The sequence below is a fragment of the Fundulus heteroclitus genome, chromosome 7, assembly GCF_011125445.2.
Source record: "Fundulus heteroclitus isolate FHET01 chromosome 7, MU-UCD_Fhet_4.1, whole genome shotgun sequence".
In the NCBI taxonomy this organism is placed as follows: Eukaryota; Metazoa; Chordata; class Actinopteri; order Cyprinodontiformes; family Fundulidae; genus Fundulus; species Fundulus heteroclitus.
In genome coordinates, this window is record NC_046367.1 from 1,388,402 (window position 1) to 1,404,003 (window position 15,602).

Below are 15,602 nucleotides of genomic sequence, written 5' to 3' on the forward strand. Positions count from 1 at the left end.
CCCTCCATGACCATGGCCTTGTTTTCTCAGTGGGAAATATTCTAACATGGAGGGACTTGACTGGCCCCGCAAGGAGACCTGACTTCAGCCCAGAATCAAGGCCTGAGCAGGCAGACTGGGAACAAATCCCAGTACAGGTCAACATTAACCACAACTCATTCTAGAGTTTTTTTAACAATGTGTTTGACTCGAATCATATGCCAGATTTGAAAAACACAATCAGAATAATAAGTTATGTTTAACTTTTTCTACCAAGAAATATGTTACGTGTAATTTATTAATTATGGTATGAATCTCTCATGTCCCTGGGGTGAGGGATGCCTGTGTGCTTCTCCTGGACCTGGTGCCCCGATCTTGGATAAGCGGAAGACAATGGATGGATGGATGGATGGATGGATGGATGGATGGATGGATGGATGGATAGATCTTTCCTAGTTAATTAATGTCTTACATGTCTATCCTAATGACGTTTTAAACAAATTCTAATTTAATTTGATGAAATGACAAAAATTCTGCTCCCAAATAATTATTCACAGTCATCAATGTCATCTATATTTGGATTGTTAGTCATGAGTGATTGTGTTATAGAATTTTTGCAGCTTTTTTCTTTTGAATCAGATTTCTTGTAGTTGTGGTTGATGTTAATTCTGAGCAGCTTTAACAGTGCCATTGTTCCTGTTTATTTTCTAACCACTCTGTTGCTCACACTGTAAAATTGATGGAGTAAACTTTGAATTCTTGCTAACATTTTTTTTTTTTGCAGCTATCCCCTCTATCACAACTTTGGTAACAAGAAGTCTGAAGGTTAGTCCACCTTAGTTTTTGTTGGTTCAACACAGCTGTGGAGCTGTTACTGACAGCCTATGGATACATTTTATCAGGCAGAAACGTCAGAGACAGGCACTGTTTCAAGCACTGAAACAAAAAGGCTTCTGTTTACAAGGTTGAAATACAATGGAAAAGTCCTTGGAGGTGGCAAGTATTTTCAAGCAAAATGTCTTCTTCTAATTTTGAATTTAAAAAGGAGCTCTTCCAGCAGTTACACAGCACACACTCTGTTTACCGCAGTGCTGCAAGGCTCTCCCTAATGCTGCTCATCATTGTGCTGTTCATGATAAGGCTGTCTGCTCCTCTGGGGAGAAATATTTAAACAGCTGTTCTATCTTCTCGTCTGTCAGGTTGTTCAATCTGGCTGAGAACTCACCTCGTAGTCCACCTCCAGCGACTGTCCTTCCCCACTGGTTTGGAAGTGCTGTGTGTGGGAGTCCACAGTGAGGTTGACCTGCCTGTTGAAGCGCTCGATGTGAGCAGAGTGCCAGTGCTGGTCATCCAGCAGGCTGCCCACAGTAACTGGAACACGGCGGCTGCTGAACCTCGACCTGCTATCATCTGGACAAAAAGGGAGACAGCAGCAGGAGCCCAGTGAACAATCAAACATGCTATGGTGGGTCTGGTGGGAGAGCAGCTTTAACTTACCCATAATTCCGTTCAATATGAAAAAAAAGGCTTTTAATGGATATAAATAAGAGGTTATTAAGAGAATGAAACTTTTATTTCTGACATGCAGTACAAGCAACATATGTTAAACAGATAAGGGAAAATGTAAGCAAACATATAATAAACCATCACAAAAATGTGGTAAAGAAACCCCCGTGGAATTCAGATTGTAAACTTTAAAATAAGATTTGATCCAGTTGGAGTAAGAGGAAGTGAAGCGCTAGACAACCCACTATATATACAGTAACTAGCATGTTATACAGAATACACTGTTCTGTAAATATTGTACTTATATACAACCCATAGTCAGGTTGCTATATAAATAGTTTTATGTACTATTCAACTATAACTTATATAAAGCAGAAGATGAAATGTTGTATTATAGTACATACAGTATGCCAGTATAGACAAACTAAATCCTGATTAACTTGCAGTGTGGCTGCCATATTATCTAAAAGCATACTCAACACCAAGTGATGTTCATTATTTTTTTATAATGTTTTTTTATCTGTTTTAATCTATGCACATCTTCTCAAGTTTCCATACTGTTTCACCAAACCGCACATGCAAAACCGCCTGCACATGATCCTCATTCATGAACAGAATGTTGGTTTTCATTCACATTTCGCTCTCTCATCAACCCATTACCCTTTCACTTTCTGGGATATACTTTTCTTTAGATTTTCTGCCATCAAATCATTTCCTGATCTGTTTTTGTAACGTAGATAGCGGCTGTATTGTATCTTTGTCTTTGTGCATGTTTTACAGGTTTAGGAAATACCTAGGTATTCCCAACACAGCTGTACTCTTTGAAATGTTTTCTTTTATATATCTAACATGAAAATTGCACCAAATCACACCCAGAAGTCAGCTTGAATTATGTTCTGTATGATAAAACATTACACTACATTTTTATGTCATTTATCAGTTAGTTTCTTTCAGTTGTGTCTTTTTTGTTTATTCCTGGTGAAGCTGACTCTGATTGGCGATGAGGTTTTAGAAGTAGAGCAGATATGCCTGTGTTCTGTAAATAATCTGAATTTCACTATATTTAAAACTAGACAAATGGCATTTATGTGTAATATAAAGAGCTTTTGACAAAGCACTGAGCCCTCATGAACATCACAATATACAGTTAAGCACATATTATTCATGCCACTGGCACATTTAGTTCTCAGATAATATTTTGGTTTTACCAACATGTTTCTTCTGACTGTAAGTAATATTAACATTTTGAAGTGGCCCAGCCAGAGTCCTCTTAAACTTAAAATTGATTCTGTTAAAAATAAAATGATTGGCTTCCTGCTGAACGTGATTGCTAGTTCTTCAGTAAGTGAGGCAGAGTTGGAGGTAACAGCAGAACCGGATCAGTGTTTGGACTGTGTAGATCCATTTGAGCTTTCCCAGTTCTTAAAAATATTACTGTCATCTAAACCTTCAACTTGTATGTTAGACTTAATCCCAACTCAATTATTTAAGGAAGTGTTCCTTTTGATTACTGCCTCATTTTATATGTGATTAATCTATCCTTAAATGGATCAGTACCACAGGGCTTTAAGGTAGCTGTAATTAAACCTTTGCTTAAGAAACCTTCTCTTAATCAAGAAGAGTTCATAAACAATAAACCTATATTGAATATTGCTTTCTCATCTAAAATTCTGCAGAAAATGTTTGCTCATCAAGTGTGTGTGTGTGTGTGTGTGTGTGTGTGTGTGTGTGTGTGTGTGTGTGTGTGTGTGTGTGTGTGTGTGTGTGTGAGCATTTCCAAAGTAATGAGCTGTAGGAAGAGTTTCAATCAGGCAGAATTGGCAGTAGTTGAACAAACTGAATTGATAGTGAATCTCTGGGGAGGGGGCGGGGGGACTAAAGATTAGGGTGATGGCAGGGAGGTCTTCCGACCTCTAAGGCTGGTAGCTCATCAACAACGATCAATTGTTTAAATACCAACGGAAACATGTCATAAGTTGTTCAGCAAATACAAGAAGGATTTTATTTCTGTCAGGCAAACAAAGGTCTTTGCATTAATTAAGAAGAAAGGTATAAATGATTTTCAGCATGCCACTGGTTTATCCATCCATCCATCCATTTTCTGACCCGCTTAATCCCTCATGGGGTCGCGGGGGCCACTGGTTTAATAAAATGTAAATAAATACTAATATCTTATTTTCACAACCTATACTCATTTTACCTTGTTCAGCCTTTCTTATTTCCCATCAGAAACAAACGTCTTCGTTGTCCACCAGCCACATGAATAATTTTGAGTTAAATGCATACCCAAATAAGTTGAATATATCGTATTCACCAAGCCCTGCTAGATGATGAGTAGTTCTTAATGCAGTCTGAGCCTTCTGAAGCTCCAACTTTATTTTTGTTGAATAATGATGTGATCAGTGTTGTCAGAAGATTTGTTTCAATCTACAAATATCCCAGTTGAGTGAATATGAATGTAAATACGATATAACTGTTTTACAATATTCAGATTTTCTGAGATGCTGAATTTTAAGTTTTCATTATCTGTAAGCCATAATCATAAAAAAAATACGATAAAGGCTTGACAAATTTCACTCTGTGTAATGACTCTATATAATATACGAGGTTCACTTTCTGAAATTAGTGACAGCAAATATTGAACTTTTTCATAATGTGTATATATATATATATATATATATATATATATATATATATATATATATATATATATATATATATATATATATATATATATATGTGTCGAGATGTGTTCAGCTAATCACAGTAGAACGATATTTTGTTGTTGCCTTACACAATATTTTTTTAATTGATGAGAACACTGTTTAAAAACACAGTTTAATATTGCACTCTTGTGATTAGATTGAACAGTTTGAACAAATATCTGTGGTCTTCTCTCTGTTGAGTATAAGCCGGATATAAAACGTCAACACAATCATGGAGGCATCCTTGAAAATACAGCTCTCATATCCTCTCAATCACTTCCAATCTTTAGCTCAATCTCAGGCAATGATTCTCACAATCACCACAAGAACGCAAGAAAAGAAAGAAAACAAGTGATTTTCAGGAGAGATATTAGGAAGGCACAATTCACCTAAGTTGAGATAGAGGTCCAGTCTTCCATGGTGAAGCTCCAGTGTGATGTAGTCTCCTCTCTGGCCCTCTCCATGCAGTAGGACACCCTCAGCCTGGTGGCTCTTAAAGCGCAGAGAAATAACATCCTTCACTGTTGACATGGACTTCTGGTTGAACCGATAAAGCAGTGAGCTTCTGCCATCAAAATCAGCCACATATGACTCTGTGGAAAAATCAGAACCAGTGTGATGGGGCGTACTCTCTTAACTGGAAAAATAGGGTTACGGTTAAGAATACTAATTCTACTTATTCTTGCTTTGTTAGTGTAAATGGTTGCAGTTTAATAGTCATTTCTTTCAACATTTCTGAAGCAGTAGTCAGCTGCCAACGGATAGGTTGTCAGCTAAATTCAACCCCATCCCTATGCAAGACCCTAAACACCATGCTGCCAAGAATGTATCTGTAGTCAGGAAAAGTAGAAAGAGCTGCATAAACACCCTCTATGTATTGAAGGAGGTGGAAATATTGTTTCTACTTGCTTTTACATTCACTATCCTACTTGGTCACACGTTCAACTTCCACATAAACCATCCTAGTTTATACGAATGCAAGACACAGAGGGCAGATTTCAGTGTTATCACCATTTTTTAAACTGTTTTTGTATTTGTTCATTTCTGGGCTGGATTTACAAAGCGGTTTGCACTACATACATATAGGACCAATCCCACCCAACAAGTGCAGCAGATGGAAGCAATTTGCACTTATGTTCTTTTAATCAGGTCAAAGCTGTTCTCTCCTAAGCAGAAATGATGAAAAAAAAAGTTTCACTTTTTATTTGTTTAATCAATCCTCTGAAGACATTTTTTTGTATTTTCTGAATTTATTCTTGCACAATGTTGGCAGTGTTGATGCAAATGGATTCAGATCTGGCCAGGTTGAACATGGGGTGAATTTTAATTTGTTTCTATTCTTCAAATCTTCCATGTGCCTGAATCTGTGTCCTTCTGACATGTTTTTTGCTGCTGACTCTTGGTAAAAAAAATTTAAAGTACAATTGCGTTTGTTTTTATTCTCAGGGCCTCATCGACAGAAGAGTGAACAGCTTTCATACTAAAAGTTGGTGGTAGTAAGACTTGCACAAAAAATGACAAATTAATGTAAAAAGTACAATAAATACCCGGAGGGCTCCCACCATGTGTTAAAATAGCCATGGCAACGGCAGCAGTCAGTAAAGCAAGGAAGAGGAGATTCACCGAGTATGAAATAGAGGTATTAGTGTCAGGATGCAAGACGAACAACATTATTTGGCATTCATTCCGTTGTTTCAGTAATAAAGTCAAACAAATGGAGTGGCAGAAGGCGGCGAATTCAGGAGCAGAGGTCAGATCAGTGGCTGACAAAAAAAGAAGGGCTCCGATGTTTAGGTGGCTGTCAAGAAGACAGTTGATGCGCACATGCCAATATGTTTCCCACATTCTTATTAGGACTCACCACACACACTATGTCAGGAACAATAAAAACCCTGAAGTGATTTAGGACCTCATGTAAAACAATCATACTTAGCTAGAAGCCAGCCATCGTGAAGGGCCCATGCTTAAAGTCTGTTTCCAACACCACTATTGTGCAGCTTAAAAGCATCATGTGTTGCACCAACCCAACATACCACTATATTTGCTAGGCACATTTGTGCATCACATATGAGTTGCACAATGGAACTGGTTTGTATTCACAAAAGTGAATTAATTTACCTCATAGTGACACAAGTGTAGTCAATGGTGCTCATCACAACTGGAAATCAGCTACTTGCTGCAAATTGTTATTTAATTTCTGCCCGTGCAGCCATAGGGAAATTCTACATATTTGGGCAATATACAGATGAGGCCATCCCGTGCAGGCATGGCACGGCACAGGCATGACTGTGACACACCAGACCTGTCAGCCAGCTCCCTTTGAAATGCTCCAGCTCCAAGCTGTAATGACTGCTCTTTAGCTCCATATACATGAACTGGCACCGGGAACACACGGCTACTAGTGTCCCTCTGTGATGCAGGTGCCAATTCCACGATGAGCTCCAAGATGCCCTTGGCAATCCGAAGCAGCTGATAAGCCACTCATCATCATCCTCCAGCAGGGCCAAAGCTGCCATTGTCCCACAATTATGCGCACCTTTATGCAGCTACTTATGTAAATACCTTTTCTATCTTAGGAATCACAAAATCCAACTTGTTAGGCATTAATATGCTGATCCACCATTGTTTTTTCGCAGTGAAATTTAAAAGGGCCACTTAGATGATTTACATGTATTTTCTGCTCCTCATTGCCCAGACTGATGCACATTTAAAGTTATATCCAACTGAGTATGTTTCCATCATTTTTGGATGTGTGTAATGTTATTGTATTAGGCTAACTGTGATTCAGTTCCATCAGGTTTAAACGTTCAGGCTTACAACATGAAAGGTTGTTTTTGGATTATTGGGTTTGATCGTTCTTTAGTTAAAAACAACTGGATGGATTCATATTTCAGTGTATTTGGGTAAGTTTTATTACTTCATTACAACTTATTGTTGATTGAAAAAGTTTATGTGGCTTTCTGCACACTTTCACACAACGTTAACTTTTGTATGTCCCCAGTTATGCATGAAACATTGTGCCAGAAGCTTTTTTAATTTGTATGGGAACAATACATACTTCTGATTTTTCTAATAAAATTAAATAAATATGAGGGTCCTGAAACTGTAATTAAAATATTGCGTAGTTTATAAAATGTATTCAAATAGAAAATTTGCTAAAATATCAGGCAGAATTCTCTAGAAGCAGTAGCATTGCATCAGGCAAGCAGTTTTGGTTTTGGAGATGAGGTGTTATTTGCGCTGGCTGTGATTTACATAATTATGGATAAATATGGATAGGTTTTCCCTTTAAATTAATGCATGTTGCCTCATTTAAATGTGAATTAACTGCATCAGAGCAGAGCGATGCTGTTTGTTCTGTGAAAGACCTTTTGTAGCAAATCTACATTTGGACGCACATGAAACCTCAAGTTTGCAAGCATTTGCCACCAGCTAACAGCTTTGTGTTCTACTTCTATGCGTTTGCATGTAGACAAAAAAGTTAATTGTTTATTCTCATGTGCTCTGAGCAGCTCCTTTCACATTTTTGCCATGTTATCTTCATGGTTTGTGCCAAATAGCAAACTGAAGTTCTTAGGGCTTTTTTCAGAAATAGCTTTTTTCTTGCTATTTGTCCATACGAGCCACTTTGCTGCAGAGGATTCCAAACAGATTCTCCAACCTGAGCTGTTGATCTTTGCATTTTCTTCAGAGTTACCCAAGACCTCTTGGCTGCTCCTGTAATTAAAGTTCTCCTTACCTGGGCAGCCAGTTTAGGTGAATGGTCATGTCTTGGTAGGTTTACAGTGTCCATCATTCAGATACTGTTATCAAGGTATACCAGGAATTTAAAAAGCAACTATTTCAAAACTCTTTAGAAATTTAGAAAGGAGTCTCCCGCCCCTCCCCTGTTTCAACACATTTTGCATTGGTCACTCTAATTTCTCTTCAACGAAAGAAAAGCAATGGGCTAATGTTTTAGGTCACGCTGACTTAAATATTACTAGAATACTTTGGAAATAAAATTAAGTAATAATTACATCTTTTCAATTCCAATACATTTAGCAGGGGAAAAAAGTATTTTTAATTTACTGCTATAAGCAAATGAAGGGCCTGACAGTAACACTGTTGATTGTGTTCTCGATTATAAATACCTGTCATTAACAACATTTTGTTCGTTCTCCAATGTAACATGTAAGCTTCTAAAGTCTTCACATAAATTAATTTATACTGAGACACATATATGTGGTTTCTGTTTCCTAAATATGTGATTTCTAAATGCAAATTCTTGCAGTGTTTTTTAATTAAGGGGATAAAAGTAGAAGAGACTCAATACATATGCCAAACTACACTTTTGAGATTCTCTGGGAAAAAAAATCTAATTTAAACAATGTATAATTTTCTTCCACCTAACCATCATGCAGTCTTAAGTCAAGTTCAAATGGAATGAATACCTTGGGCAGGACCATGACTGTAAAATATATCCCATGAGTCTCTTCTATGCATGAACTAGCTCTCCGGTGCCATTTCATTTCCATGGCTTTTATATTGCTTAGGGAAACAAGCCAGATTTAATTATTTACACTGTTTCTTAGCCCTGACAAGCCATAGTATACAAGTTAATTGCAGAGTCTGCACAGGGCAAATGTGATGGTAGTCTTTGTATGAAATGTTAGACCACTTAAAGCTCCCCATTTGTCAAAATGAGAAAAATCCAAGTTGTCTTTTCAGCTTTCCATTGAATGAGTGTGATTTACATAAGTTCCTTTTTGGAGAAAGAACTGAGTGAGGAAATTATGACCTGTTTAAGAAGCCGATGGGTGTCTTAAACTTACATTTAACAACAGGGTAGCTGCTAATCAAACCAGAACTCGGCTTATTGTCTGATGGACTCAGACCTGAACCTCCAAAAGCATCTAAAGACAATTACAAGGTCGGCTTTTTATCACCTGAGGAACATTTCCAGGATTAAAGGACTAATGACTCAGAAGGATCTGGAAAAACTAATCCATGCATTTATATTTAGTAGAATTGATTACTGCAACGGTGTTTTCACAGATCTTCCTAAAAAGTGGATCAGACAGCTGCAGCTGATCCAGAACGCTGCTGCCCACGTCCTCACTAAGACTAAGAAAGTAGAGCACATCACCCCAGTTCTAAAGTCCTTCCACTGGCTCCCTGTATCTCAGAGAATAGACTTTAAAATACTTCTGTTAGCCTATAAATCCCTGAATGGCTTAGCACCTAAATCCATCACAGACTTGTTATCGGTGTATCAACCCTCCAGACCACTTAGGTCTTCTGGCTCCAGCCTGCTCTGCAGAACCAGAACCAGAACCAGAACCAGACATGGAGAAGCAGCATTTAGTTCCTATGCTCCACTGATCTGGAACAAACTTCCAGAAAACTGTAAAAGTGCGGAAAGCCTGAGTTCTTTTAAATCAAGATTAAAAACATTTGTTTAGGATTGCCTTTGAATGTTCTGGTTAAACTAAAACATCATTAGTTCAAGTTTTTTTAGTCCAACTGTTTTTAATGTTCTATTTTGTTTCTACATTTTATTCCTACTTGCTTTTATTTTGTTTTATCTTCCTATATTTTAGTCATGTAAAGCACTTTGCATTGTCTCTGTACTGAATTGTGCTATATAAATAAATTTGCCTTGCCTTGCCTTTATTAACCACAGGATATGTCATTCTTTCATAGTACAGTTAAAGCAGAGGAAAAACTGCTTAGAACAGAGGAGCAAGAAGAAATTTGGACAAAATTGCACTCAAGAGAGAGGCCGCCTGCCTCAACGATGCTATGCAGTGCCATGTGGCGCTTGGCTATCATAAAACTGCTCACTGTGGTGTGTGCTGACACTGTTCCACAGCACAGTAATTCTCTGGCTCATCTAGTTAGTGCCGCCTCACAATGCGTGGGTGAGGTGTGCCAGTAAATCCCCATTAAATGTCTTATTGAGGACTGCTCAGAATATAAATGGAAGTACGCCTTCCTTTTTATCAGTGTGCACAGCCACTGAAGTCTGTTTTTGCTTCATTACTGTGAAGTTTAGGGTTTTCTTAGTGAATCCTTAACCAATATAAAAAGCCATCTCACAAATGAGTGTTACATTTACTTAAAGAATTACAACAACTTTCCCCATTCTATGATAGTGGTATAAAGCAAAATGTTAAGGCCAACAAATATTAGTGGCATATGAAACACTTACAAACACAAGCACATATTGCTTTCAGTGTAAACCCTTGCTGTCTGGGCATGAGTCATTACAGACTAGAGCACAAGAAGGCCAGCAGTTTGTATATTTGCTTCAAGAAGCAGCACACCGCTGGAACTGTGCTGCGACTGCATCTTCTTCTTCCTGTGTGGCACCTCTGGTGTGCGTAACAGTTTTAAATTACATTCATCAACTCACTGAGGGTTGCTAGTGTGTGGAACTCCCATTTGTGGCTTTTATTGTCTTTAACACACCAAGTGTGTGGAACACAGTGTGAAAGCATTTACAATAAATAGACATTATAGAGATCATAGTACGGGCTTACTGTTTTCATCTGCAGCGGGTTTAGTTTTTGTGGATGAAAAGGTGCAAGCCAAACATGTGCACAAAAGTGAATTATTTTCTCCAACAAAATGTATAATACTTTCTTAAATGCCCCTTTTGTGGCCTGGACTTCACTGCATGTCCATGGAGGTGCTAGTCAAACAGGTAGAGAAGTAGTGTAGTATGAGATCACATTTGTCTCATAAGGATATACATGATTTGACATAGCTGCAGCTGAAATATTTCTGAGAAAACATAAACCATAAAAGCTATACTACCGTCACGATTGCATATCAACCTTTTGTTTTTATGGCTTTAAGAAAACATGATGCCTTCAAAAGATAAAGCTTGGCTTCAATGGTATTTGAGACAATTTGGTCACCAGATTGCCCAATATTAGTGCTGCAGCTTTCACAAGGACCAGAAGTGTTTCACATCCACATCCACCAAGGATCCGCCTTCACAGCAGGGTGCCTGCAGTGAACCCAAACCCCTCCCCACAGAGGATCCCTTCAGACTGCACCTCTCAGCTCCCTGCCCCTGGTCAGAGATCCAGTCTTCACCTTCTTCCTGCCTGAGATAAAGGAGGAGGGAGGCCTCACGAGGCCAGAAAACACCCACAAGCCAGCACCTGGGAGAAATCCCTCTTTGCCCAGAGGATATAACCGGGCAAATCAGAGTTAAGTCTGTTGTCTTAATTTCAGCGTAAAACGGCAGAGGAAAGGATCCTTCCATGCAAAAAACAGCTTTGTTTATTTCTTCTCAGCCTTTACAGGAAAGCGGACTCCAGACGGAAAAGCCAGCAAAAGACCCACCTTTCCATGCTGAGGGGAAAGATTTGCTGAAATCATGGCTGCAACTGGGTCAGCGGACACCGCAGAGCCCAGGCCTCCGATCCCGACCACGTGTCAGCTCATGGCCACATGTCTACTGCTAAGCCACTAGTCGCTGCTGAAGAAATTACGTTTTCCCTTTCCAGTGCTCCCTTTCTTGGACGACCAAAGAGGACCGAACTCACACGAGGCACCGACAGGTTCGGCAGAGAAACCAGAGGGAAAGGTTACACGGTCATTTGGAAATGTTTGTGTAATGCGTTTACATAGTGTGTTTTTAAAACAGAGAGCTAAAGGAATTAGCTCATGCTAGCATTTGCTACCCTATCATTGCCGATGTGATTCAAGTGTGTTTTTATGGTTATAATAAACGTTATCTACACAAGGGTTTCATACATTGATAGGATATTAATGTTTATGTTATCCGGCCCACTTATTATGACTAAAACAAAAGCTGAAGCTTGTAAAGTTAGCACCAAAAGTCCGCTAGCCAAAATGCTATTAGCCTGCAACTTCCGATTTTCAACAAAAACAACAAAAGCAATTTTAAAGCATAAAGCTTGTCCATTTCTCTCTGCCATCGTTCAATAGTGCTATGAGCCTTGTTCCTGCATTAATATTAAATATTAATGTCGATTTAAAGCCGTTTTGGTTAACTTTAGGAGTAACTTTAGGAGCGACTTTAGGAGGGGTCGCTCCCGGATTATACCTCCGGGAGGTATAAATGCATTGTGAATGGATTGAAACACATGCCAAATGTTCTTCTAAATTAATTAAGCTAATCTAACTCCATTCCATGTTTTTCTTAAGTCAGATCTGCAGTGAACCAGGATTCGCTAAATTATTCTGATTATGATCAACCACTTTTGTTTGTCTTTTGCTTTTTTTGTTTTTTATGTAAATAGTTCCTTAGCTTAGCTTCTTTTTATCTTCATTTCACTTAGTAGTTTAGTTAAGTTTCACTAGCCTAGTAGAGAGGATTTGTTAATCGAAATATAGTGTTAATTCAGATAAACAGCATTATATAGTGATATTCTCTGGATGCTCATTTTATTTCTGTTATTAAATTCTTGAATTTTCAAATCGTGATCACTGACACCCAGTATATATATATATATATATATATATATATATATATATATATATATATATATATATATATATATATATATATATATATATACTGGGTGCAATTTGCAAGTTGGGATGGGGGGTTTTACCCACCCTCTGTTTGTGACGTCCCCCCCTCTGCTCATTCATGTTTTATCCCTAGGGGGGATACATTCCCCCGCCCCTCTCTGGTCTGAATAAGTAATATTATGGATTTTTAAAAATGTATGTAAATTAGGGCTGTCAGTTTTAACATGTTATTAACGCATTAGACCACAACACCAACATTTTTTTTGTCGCCGTTTTTTGCGCGTCAAAACACACACACCGTTCCCTAATGTGTTTTCCCCACCGTGCTCTCCGGACTGTGTTTCTTTTATCCTCTGCACTTTCCGTAGTTTCAAGAGAGCTAGAGACTGTAGCAAAACAGACCCGCGCTCACTGTTGCACAGACTGTTAATGTCATGCGACTTTGAGCTTGTTTTATTCTAAAGGCGCTTGTAAATTTCATAAGTCACGGGTTGCGTTTTTTTTTTTGGGCACGTTTCTGAAAGTGAAATTGCTTATTTGGGCTCTAAAATAAGTTACGAAACAGCGGTTATTAAGAGACCTGCCCGCACTAGACACTTTGTATCCAGCTGAAATATCCCTCAACTATACAAGTCCAGAGTTTAACATTTGGCACTAGCATGTCTTCATTCCAATTCTCAAAAGTGCTTGAAAAATAACAAAATAAAAAAATTTTTTGTACAAGCATGTATTTTATTAGTGTCATTTATTGCAAAATTGCATACTAGAATGCCAAAACAGGCTACTACTGTCAAGATCCTCTGAGTTGTGGACTTGTTTCAGTTAATTAGTTGATTTACCGCACCTGCTGTTAATGATCCCCAGCCTGTATTTAAGTTCTCTCTGTTTGTTTCCCCGTTGTCGGGTCATTGTGTGTTCCTTCTGTATGCTCCTGTGGTCTCCCAGTCGCTGCTCCTGCCTGAGTTTCTGTAAGTTTGCTCTCATTAAAATTCCAATTTCACTATGTTCTGCCTCTGCCTTGTTGCCGCCTAGGTCCACGCCACCGCCCCCTCATGACAGAAATGACCCGACCACGAGTGGACCAGGCAACGTTGCGGGAGGTGTGGGCCCAATTGAAGTGCCTCTAGAAGAGCTTCGAAAGGGCTGTAGAGCTGATCGGAGCTGTTGCCCCGCACACTCCCCCGCCACCGATGACAACTCTCCGCTTGACAGTGCCCAGCCTGCTCTCTCCCGAGTCGGCTTCTGAAAGCCCCACTGCTGCATCACACGCCACGGCCCAAGTCTGCGTGGGTGTGGTGCACGCCAGTACGCAGGGCACAGTGGGACCGGCCCCGCCGACATCCGAAGGCCCAGCTCCACTGCCGCACGCCACGGCCGAAGCCTGCGTGGGTGCGCGCACCACTGCTGCTGCTTTCACGGGTGTGGTGCGTTCCACTGCGCCGGGCACAGAAGGTCCAATCCTGCCGACGTCTGAAGGCCCAGCTCCGCTGCCGCACGCCATGGCCGAAGCCTGCGTGGGTGCGCGCACCGCTGCTTTCCGCCCGGATGCGGTGCACTCCAGAGCGCCGAAAACAGGGGTTCCTGCTGCGCACGCCACGGCCTTAGTCTGCGTGGGTGTGCACGTCCCTGCACCGGTCGTCACAGAGATGCCTGCGCCCCCCGTCGTTCCCAAGCCTCCAGAGATCCCCAGCGTTCCCAAGCCTCCAGAGATCCCCGTCATTCCCAAGCCTCCAGAGATCCCCGTCGTCCTCAAGCCGTCGGCCACACAGCCTCCCGGCGCACCCAAGCCACCAGCCGAACCGTTGCCCTGGCTCTCAATCTGCAGCTGTCCAGCACACTCAAGCTCCCTCAATTCCCCAGCACCCCCGGGCCGACGTTTGCCACTCAGACCCTTAAACGGCCGCCCGCCTCCTGGTCGGCCACCAGAACTCTCCGTGTTTTTCCCCAGACCTCCCTTTGTTAGCCCTGTTTTGTTTTTGTTTTTTGTGGTCGTCTGGAATCCGACCTTGAGGGGGAGGTGATGTCAAGATCCTCTGAGTTGTGGACCTGTTTCAGTTAATTAGTTGATTTACCGCACCTGCTGTTAATGATCCCCAGCCTGTATTTAAGTTCTCTCTGTTTGTTTCCCCGTTGTGGGGTCATTCTGTGTTCCTTCTGTATGCTCCTGTGGTCTCCCAGTCGCTGCTCCTGCCTGAGTTTCTGTAAGTTTGCTTTCATTAAAATTCCAATTTCACTATGTTCTGCCTCCGCCTCGTTGCCGCCTAGGTCCACGCCACCGCCACCTCATGACAATTACACTTTCAGAAATAAAAGGATAAAACATGCAATTACTTTGCAATTAATCTCGAGTTACCCATCGACATTATGTGATTAATCGATTCAAATAAAAAATGTTATCGTTTGAAAGCCCTAATATAAATACATGTCTTGCGTCCTTCACATTTGTTAGTTTAAGTTTTTATTGTCTGTTTTTAAAGAGTATTAATACATTTTCTGCTTGAAGCGGTTAAAGTAAACTAATACCCACTCCTGAGTCCAGACAGTAGATGGCGCAAGTTTAAAAACAATAGTCTAACCTACTGGATCTAGCTAGCTACCTGAAAGAGCAGCTGCTAGCTAACCAAGTAATGAATGAGAATGTGTGGCAGCATGAACATCAACAAAGTATTTTGTCATATTTCGGCCCGAAAAATCAACAGAAAAAGGTAAAGAGTAGATGATGGGACGAACAGCCATGGTAATGTTACAGGACGAGCTTTGGTGGATGATGAAGATTTGCAGGCAGCGTCACAAGACAAGAAGCAGCAGCAGCCGATTTCTCCACCCTACCTCCCAGGACAGGTTACATGCTGTCTCGAGCCAGAAAGCATGCAGGCCACATAACCTTGTTGTTATGTTAATTTATAAAACACTTGA

The 15,602-nt window shown here is 40.2% G+C and overlaps 2 protein-coding genes across 5 annotated transcripts in view; one reads left to right on the forward strand and one right to left on the reverse strand.

Annotated features, from left to right (window-relative positions):
• The window catches only part of cntnap5a (contactin associated protein family member 5a), a 378,624-nt gene that overhangs the window by 189,117 nt on the left and 173,905 nt on the right, over positions 1–15,602 (reverse strand). For all 4 annotated transcript variants that reach the window (XR_004931318.1, XM_012878430.3, XM_036138728.1 and 1 more), the window contains 2 exons: positions 4,580–4,783; positions 1,205–1,389 (listed from right to left, as the gene is read on the reverse strand). Coding sequence is in view for 3 of the 4 variants with exons in the window: in XM_012878430.3 (XP_012733884.3) it covers positions 1,205–1,389; positions 4,580–4,783 (389 nt within the window). In the remaining variant the exon portion in view is untranslated. The remainder of the gene's footprint in view (positions 1–1,204; positions 1,390–4,579; positions 4,784–15,602) is intronic.
• LOC118563641 (vegetative cell wall protein gp1-like) lies at positions 1,380–14,957 on the forward strand. Its single transcript, XM_036138730.1, has 2 exons — positions 1,380–1,444; positions 13,719–14,957. Exon 2 carries the CDS (start codon positions 13,877–13,879, stop codon positions 14,705–14,707), a length of 831 nt encoding a protein of 276 aa, XP_035994623.1. The 5' UTR covers positions 1,380–1,444; positions 13,719–13,876; the 3' UTR covers positions 14,708–14,957.

Excerpts from the sequence above, each read along its gene's own strand:
- LOC118563641 (XM_036138730.1), top strand. The coding sequence starts at position 13,877 with ATGACAACTCTCCGCTTGACAGTGCCCAGCCTGCTCTCTCCCGAGTCG.